Source organism: Camelus bactrianus, chromosome 26 (genome assembly GCF_048773025.1).
Source record: "Camelus bactrianus isolate YW-2024 breed Bactrian camel chromosome 26, ASM4877302v1, whole genome shotgun sequence".
NCBI lineage: Eukaryota > Metazoa > Chordata > Mammalia > Artiodactyla > Camelidae > Camelus > Camelus bactrianus.
Genome location: NC_133564.1, coordinates 24757853 through 24783217, shown reverse-complemented (window position 1 = coordinate 24783217; position 25365 = coordinate 24757853). Strand labels below are relative to the sequence as shown.

The 25365-nt window shown below is 37.1% G+C and overlaps 1 protein-coding gene across 8 annotated transcripts in view; it reads right to left on the bottom strand.

Annotated features, from left to right (window-relative positions):
- RBPMS (RNA binding protein, mRNA processing factor) overlaps positions 1 to 25365 on the bottom strand; it is a 158706-nt gene that overhangs the window by 90008 nt on the left and 43333 nt on the right. For all 8 annotated transcript variants that reach the window (XM_074353545.1, XM_074353550.1, XM_074353549.1 and 5 more), the window contains exon 2: positions 1566 to 1643. In XM_074353545.1, the coding sequence (XP_074209646.1) occupies positions 1566 to 1643 (78 nt within the window). The remainder of the gene's footprint in view (positions 1 to 1565; positions 1644 to 25365) is intronic.

Below are 25365 nucleotides of genomic sequence, written 5' to 3'. Positions count from 1 at the left end.
TTTTCCTCATTTGAAAAAAAATGAGGCCAATCCACGTTAAAGAAATGTGGTGAGAATTAAGTGAGATAATTCATAGGGGGCTTGATGCAAAGTCTCTCTATACACATATGAAAACGTAATTATTTTGTCCATTAATAGGATCAATTAGCTTAAAAAGTCCTCATCCTACAAAAGGGACAGATAGTTAAAAAAAAAAAAAAAAAAAACAACTGCAACCCTGCAGAAGAAACTCAGGAAATTCTATAAAGTTGGCACTCTCCCCACACCTTCTCTTTCTCTCCCATTTCCTCCCAGCTAACCTCATGTCTAACCTTTATTTCCCTCTGTAATGTCATCATTATTGTTCCATTAAGAAGATAGCTGTCAGAATGGAGTTACGTCCACTATTACGTGGTGCCTTTTTGGTACATAAGCTAGATTCTGTTTAACCTTCGTTGCTTTAACTGGCCGCTCAACCCTCCTCTACCCTCTCCTACCCAGCTGTTTTCAGGGCCAGATCCTCCCCACTCTCCCTAACAAGCTACATACTGTCCCTCGACATGTCCTGCCTCTGTGGCTGGGGTCCTGCTTCTACCAGGATGGATCTTTAACTAGAACTCAAGATGGTCTATCATGTAATCATAAGTGTGGCCCTGGCCAGGCATTGCTGCTGACATGTCCTCAGCTGACATAACCAGCTCAGACATAAGCTCTTAACTTATCATAAGCTCCAGGTTCATTCCTTGAGGGCTAAGGTCTCCAGCCCACATTTTGCCCAGTCTCAGCTTTCTCCTATCCTCCAAAGGCTAACCTGCAAGGCTTCTCCTTAGACCACGGTTGTTCCAGATTTAGTTGAATTTCTTGTTAAATTTTCAACCCCAGCAACATTAAGTATCTCTAAAGTACTTTAGTCTTGATAGTCACAATGGACAGAAAATTGCATTAAATACTTCACTAAGCACCAGGAAAGATTAGCCTCCACTCATACCAAACAACTCTTTAAAATTTTGTTTTACTATGCTTGAAACTTAGGGCAGCCTGCCTATGGAAAACATAATGGTGTTAGGTTCCTAGTCTAGTTCATAAAAGTTCATTTACCCTGTTACGTCTTCAAAGAATATTATCAACAGCAGTATTTCAACTCAAAAGGAACCTCCTCGGAATAGGGTTTAACTTATATTATCGTATTTGAAATATAGATACGTAAGTAATTGATAATATTTTCCGGTGACCTGTACTCAGAAAAACAACCCCAACTGGCGAAGGACAAACAGGGAGGACACTAAGGCTGTTGTACGCAATAAAACAGAAACAGGTGCATGCCCATGTCAGTGAGAGACTGCTTCAGGTTAGCGGCTGGGAGGACAAAAGGCAGTCTCAGTCTTTCCTAAGTGAGAATGTATTAGAACTGAGTAGTTAAATCTCCTTTACTCACTAGCCTTTTAAAAACATGACTTTATAGGGTACTTTCTCAAACATTTCATTTCTTCCTTCAAAAAGCCCCATGAACCTTATACACACACTTTTGGTCTTTTTTTTTTTTTTTTTTTTTTTTTTTTACAATTTCTGAAAGATACAACAGGTACCTTAAATGGTCTGAAAAGCAGATACAGCTCCCGAGGTTTGATATCCAGAGGGAGACCACTGACAAAGAGAGTCCGGACCTGAAAAATAAACATGAGAAGAGATCAAGGGCGTGGACAAACTGAATAGCTCAACTGAAATCCCAAGAACCCATTTCTTCAAATATTCCATGACGCCTACCTAACTCACGCTCTTTCCTGACACAATGAGTGCTCTAATGTTAAGGTGCCACTGAGCCAACTCTCGAGTATCTGAGTGGGTTATCACAGTCAATCACTGGTAGCTGATTTAAATTTACAAACTGACCTCTCCATTTCCAATTAGCCACTGCTTGGTTCCAAAAATGTGAGGAAAAGAGAGGGTCCATAATTAAAATATTAGCTTAAGGAAAAAAAAAATGTCATGAGGACAGTAAATCTAATACTCCTCTGGACTAATCAAATGAACATAGAATGTGGTTCAAAAATAAGATTGAAAAATTTTTGTTTCCTCCTGACTGTCTTGGCCATTGTGTCCCACATTGGCATTGATAATTACAATAACTTTAATAAATGCAAAAGTTTATTAAACAATTGAAATGCATCTAAATAGTAGCCAGATGCATAACTCTGCATTTGTTCAGTTCCAAAACAGCAGAGCAGAACTCACTGACCTATAAGGCCTAGGGTACAAATGTTATGTATTTTTGATGTGTCTTAAAATACAAAACATAGATTACTCTGATCCTTCCAGCTGTAAATGTGTAAACATGTTGGCATCTGAGTTGAAACTTAAAGGATAGAATTTCCCACGTAGATATAAAAAGGTGAGATGGGGAAAAGTCACAGGCAGAAAAAAGAATTCACCAAGGCAATGAAGAGGGGGAGACCACAGTGTATTCTAGGAGAAAAGTGAGCCAAAACTGAACAGGGATGGAGGATCAATTCACCGGGGCATCAAGTCATTGGCTCAGGAATACGGTCTTGATTCAGGAGGCAAGGAGTAACCACTGAGTTATCACCACCAGATTTTGTTTCTACTTGCTTATTTGAGTCTGTTTTGTGTACCTTTAGTCAGTTCCCCCTCCTCCAGCTTTCAGATAATAGTTGACATACAACATTATTTAAGATGTACTTTTTGATCTAATAAACATATATATATATATATATATATGTATATGTATATTGGAAAATTACTACTATAGCAGTAGCTAACACCTCTATCAAATCACAAAACTACCATTTCTTTATTGTGGTGAGAACATTTAAGATCAACTCTCAGCAACTTGCAAGTATATAAAAAACAGTATTTTAAATATAGTCACAATGTTGTGCATTAGGTTCCCCAGAACTTCTTCAACTTCTAACTATTTTGTACCCTTTGACCAACATCTCCTCTCTTTTTCTCTTACCCCTCAGCTCTTGGTAGTAACCATTCTACTGTTTTTATGAGTTCAAGTAAGTTCATGCCGACATTTTCTATTCCTCTTCTCTAAATCAAGCTCATACATGATTGAGTTCATTAGAAATCACGTTGCTCAAGGGGAAAAAAAAAATCAATGCTCAACTGTAAACCACATATAATTATGGAAGGGTTTTCCTTCGTGAGAAGTAAGGAGAATATTTGTTAGAATCCTAACACTTCCCATTGATTCTGGCTTGAAGAAGTACAAACCAGCAAGCAAGACCCTTTTTATTGGTCTAGTACAGTACATGGTACAGTGTCATGCATACCATTTGCATGTAGCTGTATAATAAACATTATGATAATGTAAACAGCCCTAAAATCATGAATGCCTTATTTATATTTTAAACAGCTGTACTGAGGTACAACTGACATATAATGATAGGTTTTGACATATGTAAAACCTGTAAAGCCATCACAACAGTCAAGATAATGAACATATCCATCACCCCCGGAAGTTTCCTTATCTCATGCCCCTTTAATCCTCTTCCATCTTGTCCTATTATTCTCATTCCTTGGCAATCACTCATGTGCCTTCTGTCACTATGGATTAGTATGTATGTTCTAAAGTTTTATACAAATGGAGCCATAAAGTATGTATCCTTTTTTGTCTGCCTTCTTTCACTTTGGCATAATTCAGATTCATCCATGTTGTTGCATATTATCAACAGTCTACTCCTTTTTACTACTGAGTAGTTTTCAGTGGTATGAATACATCAGTTCATTTGTTCACTTGTTTATGAAACACGGGGGTTACTTCTAGTTTTTGGCCTTTACAAATAAAATGACTACGAACATTCATATATTGATGGACATAAGTCTTCTTTCTTCTTGGGTAAGGAAATGGAATACCTGGATGAAATGATGGGCATATGCTTCAGCTTTTTAGAAAACTGCCCTTCAATTCCTTGTTTTATGGCCCAGAACACAATAAATGTTCTGTGTGTACTTAAACGTATGTTCTGTTGCTATTGGGTGTGGTGTTTTCTAAATTTCAATTAAGGTCAAGTTTGTTTTTCAGTATATCTTTTGCTCCCCCTCTGCTCCCTCAGCTTTGCCAGTGATAAACACTCTTTCCAAGGAACTTTCTTTATCAAAGCTACTACTGCCGAATTACTAAGAACTGCCGAAGACACAGGTGATGAGGGAATCTTGCTATCCAGTGTGCCCTGTCTGCTCTCCATAACCTTCTTCCCACAGTCCAGAAAGTGAGCACCATCTGTTCTACCTGGCTGCTCTGGCCAGGACAACCTGGACAGAGAGGGAATCCCAGCTCCCACTCATTCAGATTTTGCTGAGTGTCCATTATGTCTAACAGTATACCAAGTGCTAACCGGATTACAAAGACTTCCATGGAAATAATAAGCAGATTCTGTGTTTTAAACACTAGAGTACCATTTGTCCAGCAGGGAAGCTTGGCCATGTGACAGGTATCAATTAGGACCTGAGGAGTTAATTCAGTAAATGAACTACAATTTATAGTAGTGTTCTAAAGAAAGGCTTTAGAAACCTGCAAGTCAAATAATTTATCAACAAAACCCACTAGAAATCTGGGGGTTATCAACAAAAGATTACTAGATATAAATTAAGGTCCCTCTACATTCATAAAATGTATTATCCTGCAACCAATAAAAATGATGTTCAGGGGAAAAGTACACATAATTTTAGTTTTATCCTGTAAAACAAACAGCCAACACACATAGGTATATGGAGAAGAGGAAAAAATGCCTTCTAGGATATATATTTCAAAATGTTTACATCTATATGGTTTAGCCCTGAATAACGGAATAAGTAAAATGGAAAAAATACTCGTACTTTCTTAGCTTATTTGTACTTTCTATCTTTCTAAATAAGCATATTTTAGAGACTATAAATTTATTGTTAGGTTGAGAAATGCCTAGATTTTTAAGTTACTTTGCTTTCTTCAGGAAACCATAAATAATGTCAATATTTATATCAATAAAAATTGAGAAGTTTAGGGAGAAAATTTTTTTATGTAAGTATTTCAGAATTAGAAGATTCTTATCCTAGTGTCTCAACAGGAAAACTCCTACGTGTTTTAAAAAAAACCTGCACTCCTGTTAGGCCTGTTTGTCAATCACCCATGAATAAACAGAGACTCGCAGCCACTATATTTTGTTCATCAAATTAGAAGCAACTAAGATGTCTGGTATTTTATTTACATGTGGACATGAATTACATTTCTTAGGATCTTACTAGTGAAGTGCATTATTGTCTCAGAAATCTGCCAGGCTATCTCATCTTTCACTGAAGAGATATCCTCTCCTCTGATGGAACATAAAGACTGACTAGGAAAAATAACTCAGATACTTACAATATGAATTTATAAGTATAACTAAAGGTCTCTTAAATCCAAGTGCTTGGAATCTATGTGTTCTGAATCCTTTTTAGACCTTCTTAGACTAGGAAATTTCATTAAGTTAAAAAACAAAAAGAAAAAACAAACAAACAAAAAACTATGGATAATGAATGGAAAAAACCTCTTTCTGAATATCTAATTCACGCTTTTCTGTGGTGCCACTGGGACCTAGAATCAAGAGGATGTTTTAAAACACTTTAGTTCCCTACTCGTCTCACAACCAGTTGTTTTATCTGAGCCATTTGAAACAGCAAAGCACTTCACGGTTTTGCCTTTGCTATGTCTATGGAAATCTCAAAGGTAAGACATGATTCTTGCTTGCAGGGAGCTTACTGTCACTGATGGAATATGCAGCTTTCTGTGACAACAGAAAGTTTAGCTCATTTAGAGAGTAACCAGTTAGAACACCAATAGTGAGATTAAAGTTTAAGACAGACGTAAATCCACGATCAAAAACTCGGAAAAAAAGTGCCCCAAGACAACAAATGAATGATGCCAAATGAACTCTATAGCAGGTCAGTCATTATCCAGGGCAACCCTTAATTTAACAGCATTGTCTACGGACACAGATGTACCTGGCACTATGCCTTCAGCACCACAGATGTTTACTTTATCAGACACACAGGGAAACTCAACATTTCTTAGTCAAGGACACAACATGCCTCATATAAGTTCAAGACATGAAGCTGCTGACAGCTTTATCCCAAAGGGGCGCTAATGGATTCTGTAGATGTACCTCCAGCTTCATTTCTACCCCAACAGGACTGGAAGAATAAGTGCCAGGAGAAATCGGCCTGTGCCGGACAGTGAGAGCAAGGCTCTTCTTGGCTCAGCCATTATCAACCTTCCCGCAGAGGCTACAATTACATTTTGGATAAAACTGTGTGTTCTTTAACGGCACTGTCAGCTCCCACGGGGAAAGACAAGCCACATTTCAGTGACTGACTTCCAATTTAATAAACTCTAATTCAATAAGGAGAGTCATCATGTCACTCTTGGGCTTTCCTGGCTAGAAAGGCCAAAACAGGCCTTGAAATGGAAAGGCTCTCCCTCTAACGAAGAGCATGCATTATCTCGGAGGTAATCTAGTATTACAATAAAAGCCAACAGACAAATGCTTATTAATTTCAGCGCACAGTAAAGAATAATCTCACACACTTTTCAGCAGCCACATCCGGTAAACACCACAATGTCCAAAGACTATGGGCATTTTCTGTGTATGTTTTAATCGTTTATAAAAAGGTCTTTGACATCATCTCTAGCTGTTTTGATCTGACCTCTTGAGGTTCCTCTTAAATTCATAGGATTGGGATAGGCAACTTCTCATTTTCTAATGACTCACGAGTAACTGTGGATAGTCACTCATTTGAAACATTCTAAAACCCACGGCGGGTGCTTCTACGATCATCTATCCTCTGCAAATTCTCTCTCCATCTATCCACATTCTCCAGAAGCTTTCAAATGTGTTGTATGTTTAAATCATTCTTTTGGAGTAACCATTCTTTGAAACACGCAAGCGGATTCCCAGATAAAATATTTCAAAGGTCATTTCAGAGTGTCAGGGTGCTTTTGTGGGTGGTGTGCAGCACAGTCCTAGGCACATGGTACAAGTAAGTATCCCACTTACTTGGGAAATAGCAGTACAGTTACAACATCAAATGAGAAACATGACAAAAAGGCAAAAGAGATTAACGTTATAAGAGACAGGTATTTAGAACAAAAAGAGAAATGAGATGAAAAACAAGGGAGGAAAAGAAAAACAGACTGAAATCACAACAGACCTAAAAAGTCATGAACCGACCACAAATTCAGGACTATGCACCCATTAATAAGGAGAGAATGATTAATATATGGATATTAGTAAAATCACATTTCAACTAATGATGACTGAAACATACTTATATGTAAGTAAGTCCAATCTCAACAAATGTAAATAAGTAATACACAAGTCTGAAAAGACGCTCAAACTCTTGCAAATTTAAAATGGTGAGCAAACATCTATAGCTAATGACATAGAACGAGGTTCCTGATTATTAAGTGAAAAAGCAACACCAGAAATTGCCCATAATCCTAGTAATTCTTTCAGTGTTTTTATAAATTAGTACATGCTCAAGTTAAAAAAAAAAGTACTGGAAGAATGTACACCACATTAACTATATGTTAATAGTGAGGAAGGAAGGGGGGATTACAGAGAACTTCCAAGTACTTATACATTCTGGTATTTAAATACTTATTAAGCATCAACTATTTCTTTGAAAAAAGAATAAACACAAGCCCAAATGTATCTCCTTTCTTCAAAAATACAGCCCTTGGGTCCTGCCTGTCCACTTCCATCCTCAGAAATAAATTCTCATCTTCCTGCCTGTCCTTGCTCCACAGGGACAAACTTGATCTACTAGAAATATATATTCATGTATCTTACTTCACATTTTAATTCTGACCATGAGTCAGTGTTACTTCATACCTACTCTAAAAATAAAATCTAACTAAAAGAGGGGGCACCAGTGACTGTAAGGTAAGGGCCAAGAAGCAGGACCATCCATTCCGGCTTCAGTCAAATGCTAGCTCTGTAGGACAAGAAGAAAGGAATCACTCACTCTCTGACATCTAAGGAAGTGCCATCTCTCTTCTGAGACATGAAATACAAATGTGGTTTCAGGGACAGTAAAGTTAAAGAGAGGGGGAGAGGGGAGAGGGGAGAGGGAGGGGGAGAGGGGAGAGGGGAGAGGGAGTGTGTATGTGTGTGTGTGTGTGTCAGCATAAATCCCAGAGAGCTGTGGCCAGGTCAGGGGGGATGTGTGTATTCCAGAGCCCTCTAAGTTTTACACACTGGTTAAATTATTTTATTCTTTTTAAATAAAGTGTGTAAATGGATTTAGCTCTTTGCTTTTTCTATAAGCACCAGCTGAAAAACTAAACTGCAAGACTGAGCCCTGCTGACGGCTGCTGGTCCTCTCAGTTCCAAAGAAAGCTCTACTGGCCTGCTATGATTTCCCATTCATATCTTGCCACCATGAAAATGGATTACCACAATCATTAAAATGGTCTGCCAGGCATTTAATTCTGGTTGCAGCTCAGCAGAAACTGACCAGCCTTTGGTCAAGCTACAGTTTCTTCCTGGCATTGGCTTTAAGATGGAACAGGTGGTCAAGTTCTTTTTTCCTGACAGTTGACCATCTATTGGACTTAAAGACTTGCTCCCTTTCTAGCCTGGGTAGGTATGTTTTGGTTCAGGAGGACAGGTTGCTACAGACACCAAGGACTAACTGACAGACATAGGATAAAAGGGTCACTATGCTGTTGTTACGGACTCCCAGGTTTATTTGTTTTAAATGGATAATTGTTCTAACCTTTCTAAAGAAAAAAAGCCACATACCTATCTACAATGCACACTTTTGTAGTTTTGAGGGATCCACTAGTGTTTGCTCTGGGTGATATTCAATTAGTTCACCCTATCTATATAATCAAACTTATACCTTTATTTAAGGCCAACAGAAAGCAAGGTCCCTTTGCCAAGATGATCTAAAAATTGCCATTAAGTATCAGGGAAAGGAGGAAGACTTGTGGGAGCTCATACGGAAGAAAGAGAAACACCACATTCCATAAACTTGTATGTGCAGGGCTCAGAACATGCACAGGAAGGTGGGATCCCACGCGAGCAGTAGGTAGACCATGTTCATTCTTTGAGGAGCCTATTGCAGGCCAATCCAATGTTGATTTATAATCGGATGGTCTCATAATCTCTCACCTTGTTAGGACTTCTTAAAATCAAAGTCTAATCTAGGCTATCCCTCGAGTCTGTTACATTTCTAAAAGGATAAGACATATCAAAAATTTCTAGGGTTTGAAACTGCCCAAGTATAGGCAGATGTGTCTGTACATGTAAGCATTTAACCACATTATTATGAAAATTCCTTAGTGCTATCAGACACAAAGGAAGGTGGGTACCAGAGGCAAATCAGGAATTTAGAATTTGAATCAGCCTAAATAGGAAACTAGATATGTGTGTGTGTGTGTGTGTGTGAATTTAACCTCATTATTAGGAAATTCAATGAGTGCTGTCAAACACAATATATGGTAGCCAAGTCCTTAGAGTTCAACAAGAACTTCCTTATAAAGGCAGAAAACTTTACCCTTTAACACCCCACTCTGGCTTCTCTTAAGTTCCTTCAGTCAACTTTCTTATGGCTTTTTCTGTTTAAATACTGGTTAGCCAATGAAATCTGACTCTTCATCCCATTACACTGCACTGCTTATGTTGTTAAAACATGGAGATTTTTAAATGGATAATTAATCCAGTGTATTATAAACGGAAGTTTGCATTCTAATGCCCTCAAATGCAGCTATCCTTAGGGTTTTTTTTAATCCTATAGAGTACTCTGAAATTTAATGTCAAAAAAGATCTCCCAGAGAAAAAGGAATCCTCCTACACAGCTGGTGAGAATGTAAACTGGTATAGCCGCTATGGAGAACAGTATGGAGGTTCCTTTAAAAACTAAAAATAGAGTTATCATATGATCCAGCAATCCCACTTCTGGGAATATATCCAGATAAAACTATAAATGGAAAATATACAGGCACCCCAATGTTCATAGAAGCACGATTTACAATAGGTAGGACATGGAAGAAACCTAAATGTCCATCAACAGATGAATGGATAAAGAAGATGTGGTGTATATATACAATGGATTACTCAGCCATAAAGAAGAATAAAACAACGCCATTTGCAGCAACATGGATGGACCTAGAGATTATCATATTAAGTAAATTAGACAGAGAAAGACAAATATCATATGATATCTCTTATATGTGGAATCTAAAAAAAATGACACAAATGAAATTATTTACAAGCCAGAAATAGACTCATAGACATAGAAAACAAACTGATTACCAGAGGGGGAAGGGGTTGTGGGGGACAGATAAATTGGGAGTTTGGGATTAACATATACACATTACTATAGATAAAATAAACAACAAGGACCTACTGTATAGCACAGGGAAATGTATTAAATATCTTATAATGACTTATAATGGAAAAGAAACTGAAAAAGAATATGTACATGTTTAACTGAATCTCTTTCCTGTAAACAACACTGTAAATCAACTATACCTTCAAAAAAAGAAAAGAAAAGAAAAGATCCCCTGGGCCACCCATAATACCGACTTTTCCATGGCCTAACAAAATGAACTATAAGCAAAAACATGAAAGATACTATCAAAGTCCCAAGACCTCTCTCCTGCATAGTTTGGGTGACTGTCATTTTACAAAGGAGATCTGTTAAAAGTCATTCCACCTCTCTCAAACTACATAGTTCTTCATGGTCACTTAAAGTACCTGGAAAAAAATGAGCAGTGGCAGATTACGGCCCCAACACTGCCCAGGGGTCTAATATATTTATTGTCTTTGATAAAAGTAGTGAACAAACCATCTGAGGAACCTTATTCCACTGTCGACTTCAGCTTGCAGTGCATTCTTAATAACCACCCACAACTCATCACGGTTCTAACAACTACAGAAGGTATTACAATCGCAAAACTAAAAAGCTATGAAAAAAGGTTTGCTTCCCAATGTTTAGTCATGAGAAACTACTCAGTACACACCTTGAAATTCTTGATGCCAGGTCAGTACACCTTCAAAATGAAAGTTCTTCCCCACATGACAGAGCATCCCAGTAATTGCTATCCCAGTAGATGCTAAGTATCTACAGAATGAACTAAATAAATGAATATAAGTTTAAATAACAGAACCAGGAGTGAGGCATAAAACAGCCATATAATTCATAATATCCAGATATGGATGAATATGAAGAAATAAAGTCACTGGACTTTATTTAATACGCATTTAAAAGGTTAAGTACTCAAGGCAGTAAAGCATATGTAGTAAAAAAAAAAAAAAAAAAAAAGAAAGAAAGAAAGAAAGAAAGAAAAGAAAAAAAGAAAAAAGATTCACACAGAGGAGGTGCCGAGATGGTGGAGTGGAGAGACTCACAGCTCGCCCTCTCCCACAAATACACCAAGAATTACATCTACAAACCCACTGAATCACACAGAACATCTAATGAACTCCGGCGGAGCATCTCTCGCTTTGAAATACAGAAGTCTCACAAAACCGATAAACAACAAGTTCATACTGTATAGCACAGGGAACTATATTCAATATCTTGTAGTAACTTACGGTGAAAAAGAATATGAAAACGAATATATGTATGTTCATGTAAGACTGAAGTACCAGAAATTGACAACATTGTAAACTGACTATACTTCAATTAAAAAAAAAGAAATTCACACAGAGCTGGGATTTAAACCCCCAGTTCTCCTACTAGCTATGCATGAACCAGTCACTTAACTCCTCCATTCACAAGTTTCCTCATCTGGAAAAAATCAAGACAATAGTGGTAACCCACTTGTGGCAGTTTTAAAAATATGTCCACAAAATCTTCAGTACTCCTCCCTTCACAAGGTAGACCCTAATCCCCCCTACCCCCAACGTGGGCTTCACTTAGTAACTCACTTCTAATGAACAGAATGGCAGAAGTGACACTGTATGAATCCTAACAACTGAGTCAAAAAAGGCACTGTGACTTCCTCAGTAGAAGATTCTCGAATCATTCTCTCTGGGGGAAGCCAGACACCATGTCATGATAATATCCAGGAAGCTCCATGGGGAAGTCTACCTGATGATGGAACAAAAGCCACATAGGCAAATCATCTTGGAAGCAGATTTTCCAGCCCCAGTCAAGTCTTGAGATGACTGCAGCCCCAGCTAAAAATGCCTTGACTCCATCCTCATGAGCTAGATCCACTTAGCTAAGCCACTCCTAAATTCCTGACCCTTAGAAATTGAAATAATGTTTGTTCTTTAAGCTACTAAATTTGGGGATAATTCCTCACACAGAGTTTTCGCAAGGATTTAATAAGCTAATAGATATGAAATGCCTAGAGTTCAGTGCCTGGTTCATAGTAAGAGCTCAGAAAATGTCACCTATATTAAGGTGGTTTACAACATTCAAAAAGATGCATTTTCATGCTCCAAAGGCAACTCTAAGAGAGGCAGAAACTGACAGTATTATCACACAACTGTTACACACGGGCTTAAAGTGGGTGAGAGAAAATGAAAATAAGTTTGCATAGCAAAAGGAACTAACACGCATATGATAAATTAATCTATTGCCAAAATTATGAACCCCACAAGTGTGGCTTGAAGTCCCTTCACTACCCTCTTTCTACCTCTTTAAAAGCCATGAGCACATCCCATCCTGACCAGCAGCCCAGCCTCCTGCTGTTAACACATCCTCCTGCTGTTAACACATCCTCCTAGACTCTTCTCCTTCCTCTCCTTGTTCAACTTTTGTCACATCAGGAAGTTCTCTTTTCATTTTATTTCTGAGATTTAAAAAAATATCAAGGCTGATAGGTTTAAATATTCCTATCAAGGAAAAGTATTAAGAAAAACGAAAAAGAGTGTTAACAAATTTTGAAGTGGTTTTAGGCAAATCATCAATCTCTTAAAATCTTTAATTAAACTTGGACATAATAAAATCTGTCCTCTTCCTATTTTAAAGGTAAAATTAAAAGTATGAATTAACTCCTTGATTCAACATTAATATTGAAGGTATATTAAAAGTACATTTTATTCAATTTTATAAGACTTGATCTGTTTAATCACTACTTTTTATTGTGTATGATATTTTAGCTACCTGATACGTCAATTAATGTCCATAACTCATTAAATCATCCATTTGAGTAATATTCATACCATACTGTATCATCACATATGACACAAAAATGATGACAAAACCAACACTGGTAAGGATGCAGGGAAACCAAATCTCTCATATAACACTGCTGTCTTTTCCAAACTGAAAGTGCCATTACTATATAACTTAGTAATTGCACTTGTGAGCAGTTATCCCAGAGAAAAATTTACACTCACACAAAAACCTGTACACAAACATTCACAAATGCTTTATTCATAATAGCCAAGAACTGGGAATAAGCCAGATATCCTTCAGTGGGTGAATGGTCAAACTGTGGTGCACCCATACCATGGAACACCACTCAGCAATAAAAAACTAACACAAGTAACCTGGATGAATCTCAAGGGAATTATGTTGAGTGAAAAAAATCCCACCAATTCCTAAAGGTTACATACCACATAATTCGCTTCATCTAACATTTTTGAAATGACAAAATTAGAGAGATGGAAAACAGATGAGTCTCTAGAAGTTAGGGACAAAGAGGGAGCGAGGGGTGAGGAGGAAGGTGTATATTATAAAGGCAATAATGACAGGGATCCTTGTGGTGGTGGGAATGTTCTGTATCTTAACTGTGGGGGTGGATATACAAACATACACATGGGATAAAACTGCAGAGAACAAAACACACACATGTAAAACAGGGGAAGTAAAAATAAAATGAGGGGATTGTACCAAAGTCAGTTTCTTGGTTGTGATATTATGCTATAATTTTACAAGATGTTATCATTAGAGAAAGGGCACACAGGATCTCTCTGTATTCCTTCTTAGAACTGTATGTGAACCTACAATCATCTCAAAGTTTAAACACATTTTTAAGTGTACATTTTTTAAAACTTTGACGTAAGTAATTACATAAACATTAGTCAAGAGATTTCGATCAGCTGGTAAAACTAGGCAGTAAAGCTATAATGTTACGGATTCATGTGCACTTCTGTTTTAAAGCACAATCAGAAGATTGTTTTCTCCTATGAAATTTTTACTTGATAAGATTCAGTACTGCAAAAAATATCAAAATGAAATAAATATGATTTCTTTAAAAAAGTATATTTTACTCAACTTATAATTTTCCTGATTTGCTCAATTTACCTCTTATTGTGGCATATATCTTAGTGATATTCTATTTCAGTATCTATACCTCATTCAAGATTCATCTCAGATGATATGGAAAATAAAAATAGCAAACATACAAATTTAAAATATTTTAAACTACTACCGGGGAAAAACTTGGAGGATTCAAGGCCTATGAAGCACACAAAGCACAGATAAACATCAGGCTATATTTTGTATTAACAGGGCTTTTGTGAGCTCACTAAGAACCACCCACTTTTCTAAACCTGTTTCTACATGAAAATTTCAACCAATATTTGTTTGCATTTAAAATACCACAGGACTGAAATACAAATTTTTAAAATACAACCTATTTTACATTGGCTACTTCCTCTAATTCATTAACTAGTCAGTTTACATTCAACACTGCAAAGCCCAGTGCTTATAATGCATTCTTCCAGTAAAAGAGCACACATTGATGTTTAAGTTTAGATCACCTCCTAGCTTTTCCAACATAGGAATTTTCAATACTAGAATACATTCCAAATATTTAGGCTATAATTTGTAATCTCCCAGCCCACTACAGGAACTACCTCTCTACTGGGATATATTTGTTTGATTTAATAACCACCTATAATCATACCTGTCTTCCATTTATGTGGTCATTTGAATCAGGTAATATTAAGTTTATATTTTCCTTATGTGTATGTGTGACTATGTAAAGGGATACAGGTATCAAAAGAGTTGGCATGACTTACAAGCAGGACTGTCTGTGCTGGCTGGGAGCACTGAAAGACATTAACAAATGTCAGAAAAGAAATGGTGAGGTTTGAGGCTGAGAAATAACCTAGAGTAACAAAAGTACAATATATGCTTTTCAAATAGGTCTAAAATATTTAAAAGCTTATTAGACATTTAATCTGTGTTCTACAGCACAGTAACTTCTCAATTTCTATAATGAAAGGGAAAGACCACTAAATTGAAACTAGTCACTTAAAATCACATTTGTGCTTCAAAACTAGCAGTTGAGGACTTGGGCACTGGCCTCAGTTTCCTTATTTATAAAATGAAGGTGTGGTAGTTGATCTCTAGGTTCCATCTCAACTCCAAAGGTACAGTGAAAGGAAAGGCTCTGTAAAGGCATACTGGGGTCAAAGGACATCAGTCAAGACCTAGTTCATGCCACTGAGAATTTCTCAATCAAGCCATTGGAATATATGTTTCATTTTATATTTATATATTTTTAACTGTCTACTTTTATTTACAATAATAAAGCAGAATGTTGTCTTAAGCCACAAATTTAAAAAACCCAGGAGAGATATTAATACAAAACAGGTAACTGGCCTCCAGAGTTACTGACTGACATGCTTTTAGTTCAGACACTCTGACCTAACAGTCATGATTGAATCTATTTGTGTTGGTTTTCTCCCTTGTAAGAAAGACTGACTTAGTAGAGCATACACACAAACTCTGGAAACAGACGGCCTGGATTTGAATTCCAACTCCCACATCTATTAGCTAAGTGATCTTGGACAACCTATTAACCAACTGGAGCTTCAGTTTCCTCATTAAAATGGGAGATAGAGTAAAACCTACTTCATATTGTTGGCTAAGAAGATTAAATATGATTATTTATGAAGCATTTAGAAAAGCACCTGGCACATAGTAAGGATTACACAAATTTCTACTAAATAAGTAAAATAAATATAACCCCTCAACTGCTATCAGGTAACACTTTTTGCTGGTGGGACAGAATGAATACTAAAGAATAAAATTATTCAAGTCCTAAAACTTATGATTTCATTTAGCCAGCTAAAACTACTTCGAAAAATTACCCAAGATAAAATAGTTTTTCAACAATAGCTATTAAGGAAAAAACATCACCAATGAACAAACTGCATACTACTTAAGACACAAATATTTCACTATTAATACTGAATTTCCAGAGTGAAATGCTATTGCTCACACTACCTCCATTCCCTTTCAGGAACTTCTCGGAATTCCTTTTCAAGGCTTAACGTGTGAATGAAAATATGCATTCGTAATATAACATATTTGTAAAGAACACAAAACAGTACACTTTCCAGAAACCAGCTCTGTATTTTCCATTTTGTGAATAGCTCAAGCAGTTTCCAAAACTGTTCTTCTCCAATTGAGGAAGAATTCCCAAAATTGTCAGAACCCAGGGCATGTGAAGGATCTTTCATAGTGGACATGACTCGGCCTGTCAGTGATCTCCCTGGAACCTGATGTGCCAGCCCAGCTCTGGGCAGAACACAGGCTAAGGTAAGCACAGCCAAAACAGTTCTCATCTGTGCTCTAGTAAGACCAAATAAAGATGAAACCAACTTCCCAGATTATGCTGTTCTGTTGTGCCAAAACTTCAAGATCATTCTTCCAAATGCCACATCTAATTAAAGTGTAACTTATTTGGAGCCTAGTGGAAGAATTTCCAAATGTTTCAAATACAATAGAATATAAAACGTCATCAGGAAACTAAAAAACAGTATATGGATATACTGAGCTACAATCTGTCCATGACTTTAAAAATACTTTCTGGTGCGGTTAACACTACACACCACAGGCAATACACTTTTTTGCTAACTGAAATTGTGTCACAGGTACTATGAACTCAGGGAAGATGAAAATGGATCCCTAACCTCACAACTCATCCATTCAACACTATCCAAGTGTAAGCAGTGCTTGGACAATTGGCCCCTAACTCTCAGATGGCTCTTTAAAACAAGCACAAGCATCATTTTTTTTCTCCAAAAGTCTTAAACTGTGCTGAAGAATTTCCTATTCACCAGAAATTTTAAATTTTATTTGTAATGCCATCTCATGGCTCAACGATGTTAAGAAACAGAATATCAGATACACATATACACATACATATGCACACACATTTGGTTTTAGAAATGAATAAAAACACAAACAGAATTACTGCTTTTCTAACCTCATGATCAGCACTACTGTAACAATCATTAGTTTCTTCCAACCACGTCGGAACAAAATTCCCAAGCCTCTGGCCTTCAAATATTCGTAATTATGATTCCTTCCTCCTCTGCAGCACTTCTTCCCTAGGCTCTACTAGGTCAGTCTTAACAGCCATCATACCTTGCTTGCTCCTGACTAAAAGCCTTTTTTCTTAAGAGTTATTCTTTACTTGGGTAAAAGGCTCACTTCTGGACTTAAAAGCCCAAAGCAAGTTTCCTTCCTTCTCTGAAGGAGCAGCATTCCGTGAACACTCCATTATTTCCTTCCTCCTTTGTTGAGCTCCTGTTGCACTGTTTGTAGCACAGTCATATGTCTTATTCTGTCTCAACTGTTCACAGGCTTTAAATCCTTTCTAATTAAACTATAATTTCCCTGAGAGCAGGCACTATATCTTTCTCACCTATCACTATAATCTTGAATTAGGAATCTAAATTTCTTAAGATTAAGGATTGAAGTTTCCTTCAGGATCTGACATTTACAGATGACGCATTCATTTAGGGAAAACCACAACTGGATAGTATTCAAATTGTTTTACAGAAATGGTCAAGACCTTAATTATAAGAGGAAAAGGCTCTCTTTCCATCTATCCATCAAAAACATTTTAAACCCATGAAATGATTTATAAAGTATGAGAATTTGAGATCCCAAAATAACATTACCTAATGTCATAATGGACTTACACAAATAGATCCAGTGACTAAGACAGTACCCATAAGTATTTGATAATTTATCTTTGTTTTACTGCTCAAGACACAAGGATTACTCTAATCCTAAAGTAAGAGATCAACACAATTTTGTTCCTTTCCAAGAATCAGCTTTCTTTTGCAAAGTTCACGAAAGATAGCACATAAACTATTTAATTACCAAAAAAGCAGCATACTTCATTTCTCTAAATAATGGTAATTAATAAAAATTTATCTGAGGTTAAAGCACATTCAGGAGTTAAATGTAAAGAAAAGGAGTTTTGAGATAAGAGATGGCAAATGACGTATTCAAGACCCTTGCTCCCGCCACATGCACAAACAGGCACACATATCTACCCCCTCAAGTATTTTACGATGCTTCATTACTTCACCACCCTAGATCTTAACACTTGCCATCTTTATGATGTTTTCAAAGGAATGTAAGTAGTATGAAATAATTTTTAATTTTTAAGTCCTTGAAAAATATTACACAGTACTTAGTTACCCATATTTTTCATTTTCAGTTCTAAACTGGTAATCCTGAGCTGTCTCTTTACCACTCTTTGGGGCAATATATGTTCAAGAAAACAAAAGAGAAGATAAAAAGTTTAATCAGAAAGGTAATCTGCTGAGGGAAAGATCACATAATTCAAGGTTTCTCAACTATGTCTGATTACGAGAATATCCAGGTATCTGTTAAAAAATCAGACACATTTGGAGTAACATTATAACAAGTTGCCAAATTCACAGGAAGGTTTTCTAGTTTTAAAAGAATATACCAAACAATATTCAATTATACTTACTCCTACCGAGATAAGGTTGTGGCCCTTGAAAACTCTTCACTGCCAAATGCCACGGGGCCTGTTGGGAAGACTTTGCTTGATCTTGGAGCAGAGGACTCTGAACCAGGCCCAGAGTCAATCTCACACAGGCAGAAGAGAATTAGACCCTTTCATATGAAACAGACTCGTATTTTATAAGGGACTTCAGTATTTATTTAGGTGGAAATCACTAAATCTGTGCTTAAACTAGTGACACAATGAACTTGCATTGCAATTCTTTACTGAAAATAATGCAATAAGAGTATAATTCTAAAACACTCCCTAAATTTCTGAGAAGCTAAAAGTTTGTAAATGTTTTCTTTCCTTTTAGAATATCTGAGAAGCCAATCAATGATTAATTGAGAGCTTACTACGTGTAAGGAGTTGTGAAGCAGTCTGCCCAAGCTTGAGTGTGTGTATTATTTCACAGGAACTTTTATTAAATGTAGATTCTGATTCAGTTATCTAGAGTGGGGCCTGAGATTCTGCATTTCTAACCAGCTGCCCAGTCTACAGAACATACTAAAGATTCTACAAGAATGACTACCCAAACTTTAGTAAGCCTAAGGTTCACAGGGGAGACGTGATGGTTATTAAAAATGAATATTCTTGGTCTCCATTCCAGGATATTCTGATTAATTAAGGCGGGCCCCTGAAATGTGCATTTTTAAACAGAGCCCCAAATGATACTGATATAGGCAGCCCATATAACAAACATTGATAAATACTTCTATAGAGGTCAAAGACTAATAAAGCTTGGTATCTCTTTCTGAGGAATTTACCGGGTAGAGGAAAGAAGACATCTGTGCCAAGTAGCCAGACTTCAAAGCAGTGTGAGAGACTTCTTAAGAACAGTACCCACAATTTGCTCTAAAGTTAGTAGATATTAGTATTTTAGGAAGGAAAAGATTCTGAATTTTTTTGACTAGCAAACAGAAAACTACTACGTATGAAAAGAATAGTTTATAAACAAATAGCATAACTATATCTCGTATAACATAAATAAATGTCGGGAATCAGCTCCCCCAACTCTCTGACAAGGAACTGTTTGATGCTGAAGCAAGCGGTCCTGATATATGTCCCATAGCAGAAAATACTTCAAATACCCCATTGATGAGCAGGAATTTGAGGCATAACAATCACTTGGTATGCTTCCCCACTCAGGTAACACTGCAGAGATTAATGATGGAATGACTGGTACTAAACCAAAAGAAATGAGAGAAGGACCAATCCTATGCATTGAAAGAAAAAAAAATTCTTGTATGAGGGGGCGTAGAGGTGGGCAGAACTAATAAATCTAGCTGCAATGATCATGGTCATCCAGTGTCTGAACAAAATAACAGCATGGAGTATCTAATTCCAACCTAGTGATTTTCCACCTCCCCTCCCGTTAACATCTATTACGGTTTAGATGCCTTCTCTAAGTGGTAATACCCCATATGGCCATCTTTGCACATCAAACATGAATTCCTCCTTCCTTCCTGCTTTCCCACAGGCTGGACGTGATGGACCTGGGTTTCTTGGCCACCTCTGAATAAAGATAAAAGGCCTCTGGAATGTCTGTATTTTTCATGATAACTAAGCAATGGTGACTGTAAAATACACTTCTGATGACTGCCTTTCTTTTATTTAAGTTCAACTAACATTGAAATTAGTACAGAACAACTTGTATTGATGATCTCTTAGAAACAGGAATGCAACCTGTCAAGGCAGCTCACAAAGGAGGATGGTAGAGAGATACGGAGGAAAAAGCACTTGACGGGAAATGATGAGTCCTATACTCTAGGACTAAAGACCTCTGACCACCACTTCATCCCTAAAAACTGTAGTCTATTGATGTGATATATTTCTGAGGATGCTTGAAATAATACTGTAACTAAAATAATGACGGCAAAGAAACACAGAAGCAGCCACTTTATAATGGTTAGAAGCCAAGGACAACTTCTAAATCAACACTGCATCTAACTAGCTGCTGACTATTCTGCAATCTCTAGAAGATGGGAGACACTTGGATAATTAATTTGATTTTTAAAAACAAATAGGCTAAATGTCTCCATAAATAAAGCCAGTCTCCAACTCTGTGCAAAGAATCTCTAGTTTCTCACTTATTCTCCATTCTTATCAGTATATCCATCACTAACAGACTGCTTTCTACTGGGAAACATCAGTAAAATGAGTTTTTCCTGAGGAAAGACACTACCCCGTTCACACTTCTGGGGGCCTGAAATAATGGAGCTATTTCCAAAGAGAAAACCTTGGGGATAGTGGGAGATAATCCATATCTATTAAACTCTCAACTTAGTCCCTGTGCAAAGCATTCATGCTTTGCTTGACAACCTTTACATGACCTCTATCAAAACACCCAAATAATGAAAGACATCTCAGTCTTGCTTAATCAACAAAGCCTGTGAATACAGACTCTGTGTCAGTGGCTGAAAACCTGAAATATATCCATTTATACATGAAGTTTATTAGATACTAGTTTAGGGAGGCTCTGAGGCTTAGGATACTAGGATGGCAGGTGTGAATCTAAAGACCTCGGGAACCCAGGCCAGTGGACTGTTTTAGTCTGCCTACTTCTGCTACAGAGCAGTTTATAAAAACCAGAAAGACTCCTATGTAGCAGCATCCAGGGCCTGTTTTAAGATCCCAGGATTGGAACATTTTGGGGCATGCAAGTGATTAAATATTCTAGCTCTGGGGCTTTTTAAAGCAGTCTACTTTTAAACAAATATTAAAATGCTGGCTAGTCACCATGCTTATTGTATGTTTTCTACTCAATTTAATATATGCAGTAGGATTTTTACTAAAGAAATACACCTGCCTTTCATCAGTGAGTATCATAAAAAGGTTAAGGAAAAATAATTTTGCTCCAAAGTTTTTCTATTTTTAAAGAATGTTTTCTTAAACTACAGGAAAACCTTATTTTTATTGCATTCAGTCAATGGGAAACCAAGTAAAACCAAAAATGACAGATAAATTAATAGCAACATTTAACCATGTTGCTATGGAAGTCTATACCAACTTTTAGAATGCCCATTAGTTTTTCATAGTCATGCAGCTCTGGAAATATTATGCAGCATTGAATGTGGTGACTTCTACCCAATCAAGTGTCATGAGTTCCAAGCCAGTAACTGGTACTGAAGGCCTGAGTCGCTTGGAGGGAAACTATCAAAAGTAGCTATTTGCTTACCACCTGGAGTTCCCAGCCAATACCAGAGGGATGGGCATGCTGTTCTGCTCACACCCTCCCAGCCCTTACCTACAGAGACCTCCCACGGTGTCTATCCCACCCTCCTCCTCAAAGTCTAGTTCTGCGTATAAGGAACAAAAAGCAAACAGATTGGGTTGTAACCATTCAGAGTTTTCACCAGCCTGAAACAAAGCCTACTTGGTAGACTTTCCAAAGTAGTCCATCTGCAAGTTTATTTCATGCTGAACTAATTAATTATTAATTCTTAGGAACTAGCAGGCAGGTGATTAAATATTCTACCTCCAGGGCTGTTAAAGCAGTCTACTTTTAAACAAATATTAGAATGCTGGTTAGTCACTCTGCTTCTTGATTGTAAAGTGACTAAATGTAGCAACCTAAAGTTCTGTAATTTTAATCCGTTCTCTGACCTCTCATTTTAAGAGGAAAGTTATTCAGGAGGCGGAAACCATGCATTAATTTATTTTGATGTGGCAACCTGCCTTCCATCTGTGTCCCCTGTAATACCTCCATTTGTTTAAAAGAAAGATAAACTGTTCTTTAAAAAGGCTTGGAGCCCTGCTTCTAACAGGACATCCTAGTTAATGTGGAGTATAAATAAATGTAAATTGTAATTTTTCATGATTTTCTGTTGAAACTAAATTCTGCCTATAAAACTGTAGACTCTGGTCCTGCACGAGCTCTTTCTAAAACAACGGAAAAGTACTCTGAAAGACAGAGTGCCTCAGAGACTATCAGAGGAGCAGAACTCCCCTAGAATCTGGCCTCCAGTCTCCCAAGAGCAGTGATGCTTCTCCAGTGAGTCTCCCTGAGGCCAGTTTCTCCTTGGCGGGGCGACAGTGCCTGCATCTGTCTCCTGAGAGGAGGTGGTACATGAGGCAGACAGCCTTTATGACCTACGAAGAACTAGGGGCTGGAGGGAGAAAGGGGTCATGACTTGAGTTGCTTCAGGGTATGAGAATATGGGAGTAAGTTAGAAAGGGAGGATCATGTTAGAGATTCCTAGTATTTTAACTAAAAACCCGAGTTTAAAAATGCTATGAAGTTTTGTTGTCTTTCACATTTTCCTTTCTCGTACAGAAGTTTTCCCCTGCACGTCCCCTATCCCTCTTCTCCGGCACACCCAGCTGCATGAACAAATGTAATATGCCCAATCCCCAGGTTTCTAATCCTGACTTCAACTCCAGGGGCAGGGCAGGCATGATGACAGAATGGACAGAAAAGCTCCTGCGATTGATAAACTCGATGGAGAGAAGAAATGAAAGGTACAGAGGTGTATATAATACCTGTCAAACAGACTACCAAGCATTTTAGTATACGCATTACTTAATCCTAACTCCAACTAGATAAACTAGGTCCTATTTCTGTCTCCATTTAACAGATGAGAAAACTGAGGTTCAGAAAGCTTAAGTAACTTGTAACAAAACTACAAAGTGACAGAGCCAAGACTCGAACCTTCAACAAGATCAGATTCTCCTAAGACCTCTAAACCATTATACCCATTTCTACCCACTGTTCTATGTACTTTTCCAAATTCTCACCAATTTCTACCTGTCTTTCATTTCAACGAATTCTATACTTGACAGATAAAGCTATCCTGAATTTGAGAGGCGACACAGTGAAGATGGGAAGGAGTGGAAAGGGAGCTGGTTTTAAGACTAGCACTGAAAACAGTGGTAGGGCTGATCCTCATGCCAATGCTAAAAAGGGCACAGGGGCCAAACATGGGAGTATACCACCTTGCAAGCATCTTAGCATCTCCCACCAAGACTATTACGCTATACATCAAAAAACAAATATGCAAAGGAGAACTTCACATATGTTCAATGTTACAGCATTAAAATAACATGTAAAAAATACCAAATATAGGTAACTCTTTAATACTTTACTAACATACAACCTAATTAGTTAAATCCTAATATTCTAATTAACAGAAAAGAATAATGCAAAAGTGAGCTAGAACTAGAAAACATTTTTTAATGTTTTGTTCTGAACTTAATAGTGGACACTGTAGTTGTAACCCATCTCACATTTTTTGTTTGCTTTTCATGCCAACACCATCTTACATCTAACAGTGTATGTATTTTCAGAGAAAATTTAGGAATACTCAAAGACCAGGCTGTAGATTTCTGAGGTGAGAACAAAATGAACTAAGGGGCTTTATAAGTCTCCTGTTTATATCAGGGAGCTATCTGTAATTCATCACCTAGCAAAAAAGGGTAATCACAAATGAAGTATGTGACAGTTATATTAACAGCATTGTTTAAAAATTCCTCAAATAAATGCTAAATAACATTTTTAAAAACTGAGGCAGATCCACATTGCTGATAAAGAAAGATTCAGAGATACAAAAACACAATGTAGATGCAGTTTTGTATACATATGGACACATGAAGTCCTGAAAGTATTTGTCTCAAAGCAAGTTAAATGAAGGACTTCCTTTTTTAAACGTTTTAAACTGAATTCATTATTTAAACCGTGTTTCATTTTTAAAAATAATTTCTCCTTACAAAGTCTTTCTTTTAAGAATTAGGAGATCCCTCTCTACAAATGACAGATTTGTAAGGAAATATTTTTCAGGGATATCCAAGACTGGTGATTTATAGATCCCAATTGCTGAGTAAGAGGTGGGTCTTTTTCTTTTAGTAAGAGTTGATAATGAGCACCTAAAGTTAACAGAACACTGCACTTACTATTTATTACACACTATAGTAGCATGTGCTAGTTTTCTCCAGTATCTATTCTTCCCATTTTGCAAAGTAATATATTTTAGCTGGGTACACAATTTCCCAAACTCCCTTGCTAGTTAAGGTTATACTCCTAATCTCTGCCCGTGGTGTGGGCAGAAGCAATGCCGGCAAGTTCTAAATAGTTTCTGTAAAGGAAGCATATCTTCCCTCTGTTCTGCTGTATAGAAGATCTGATGGTGAGAACTGGAGCAGTTCACCTTACACCGTAAGATATAAGTTACCTGCTGAAGACAGCAAAACAACAAAGTAGAGTCCCTGATGAATACGGACCAACCATACTGACAGTGGATCACTTTTCAGGATTTCATGTGAGAGCAATAAATGTCTTATGTTTAAGCCACATTATCCAGGTTTTTCATTGCTGCAGTCAATGTCATACTGTATCCATGTGTGTATACACACACAATAAGAAGTTACTCTAATGCTATAAATATCGTCTCATTTTAAAGCTAAGTTTATTAAACTGATGGCTGAAAATTAATCTACCTGTATTAAATCTTAAGATAGAAAACAGAAGCAGAAGAACCTAAGATATTTTGGTTTCCTCCTTAACCTCCTTGGTTTTTGAGCAGCAAGTTTGAAACAGAGCAGCTTCACCCTTAATGACTGCTAGCCTTGATTCCTACTTGTTAAAAGAGTAAAATATAAGATTTAAAATACCATGAGACTACTAAAAATAAAATGTACCAAATGACCTAATAGACTTCAGAACC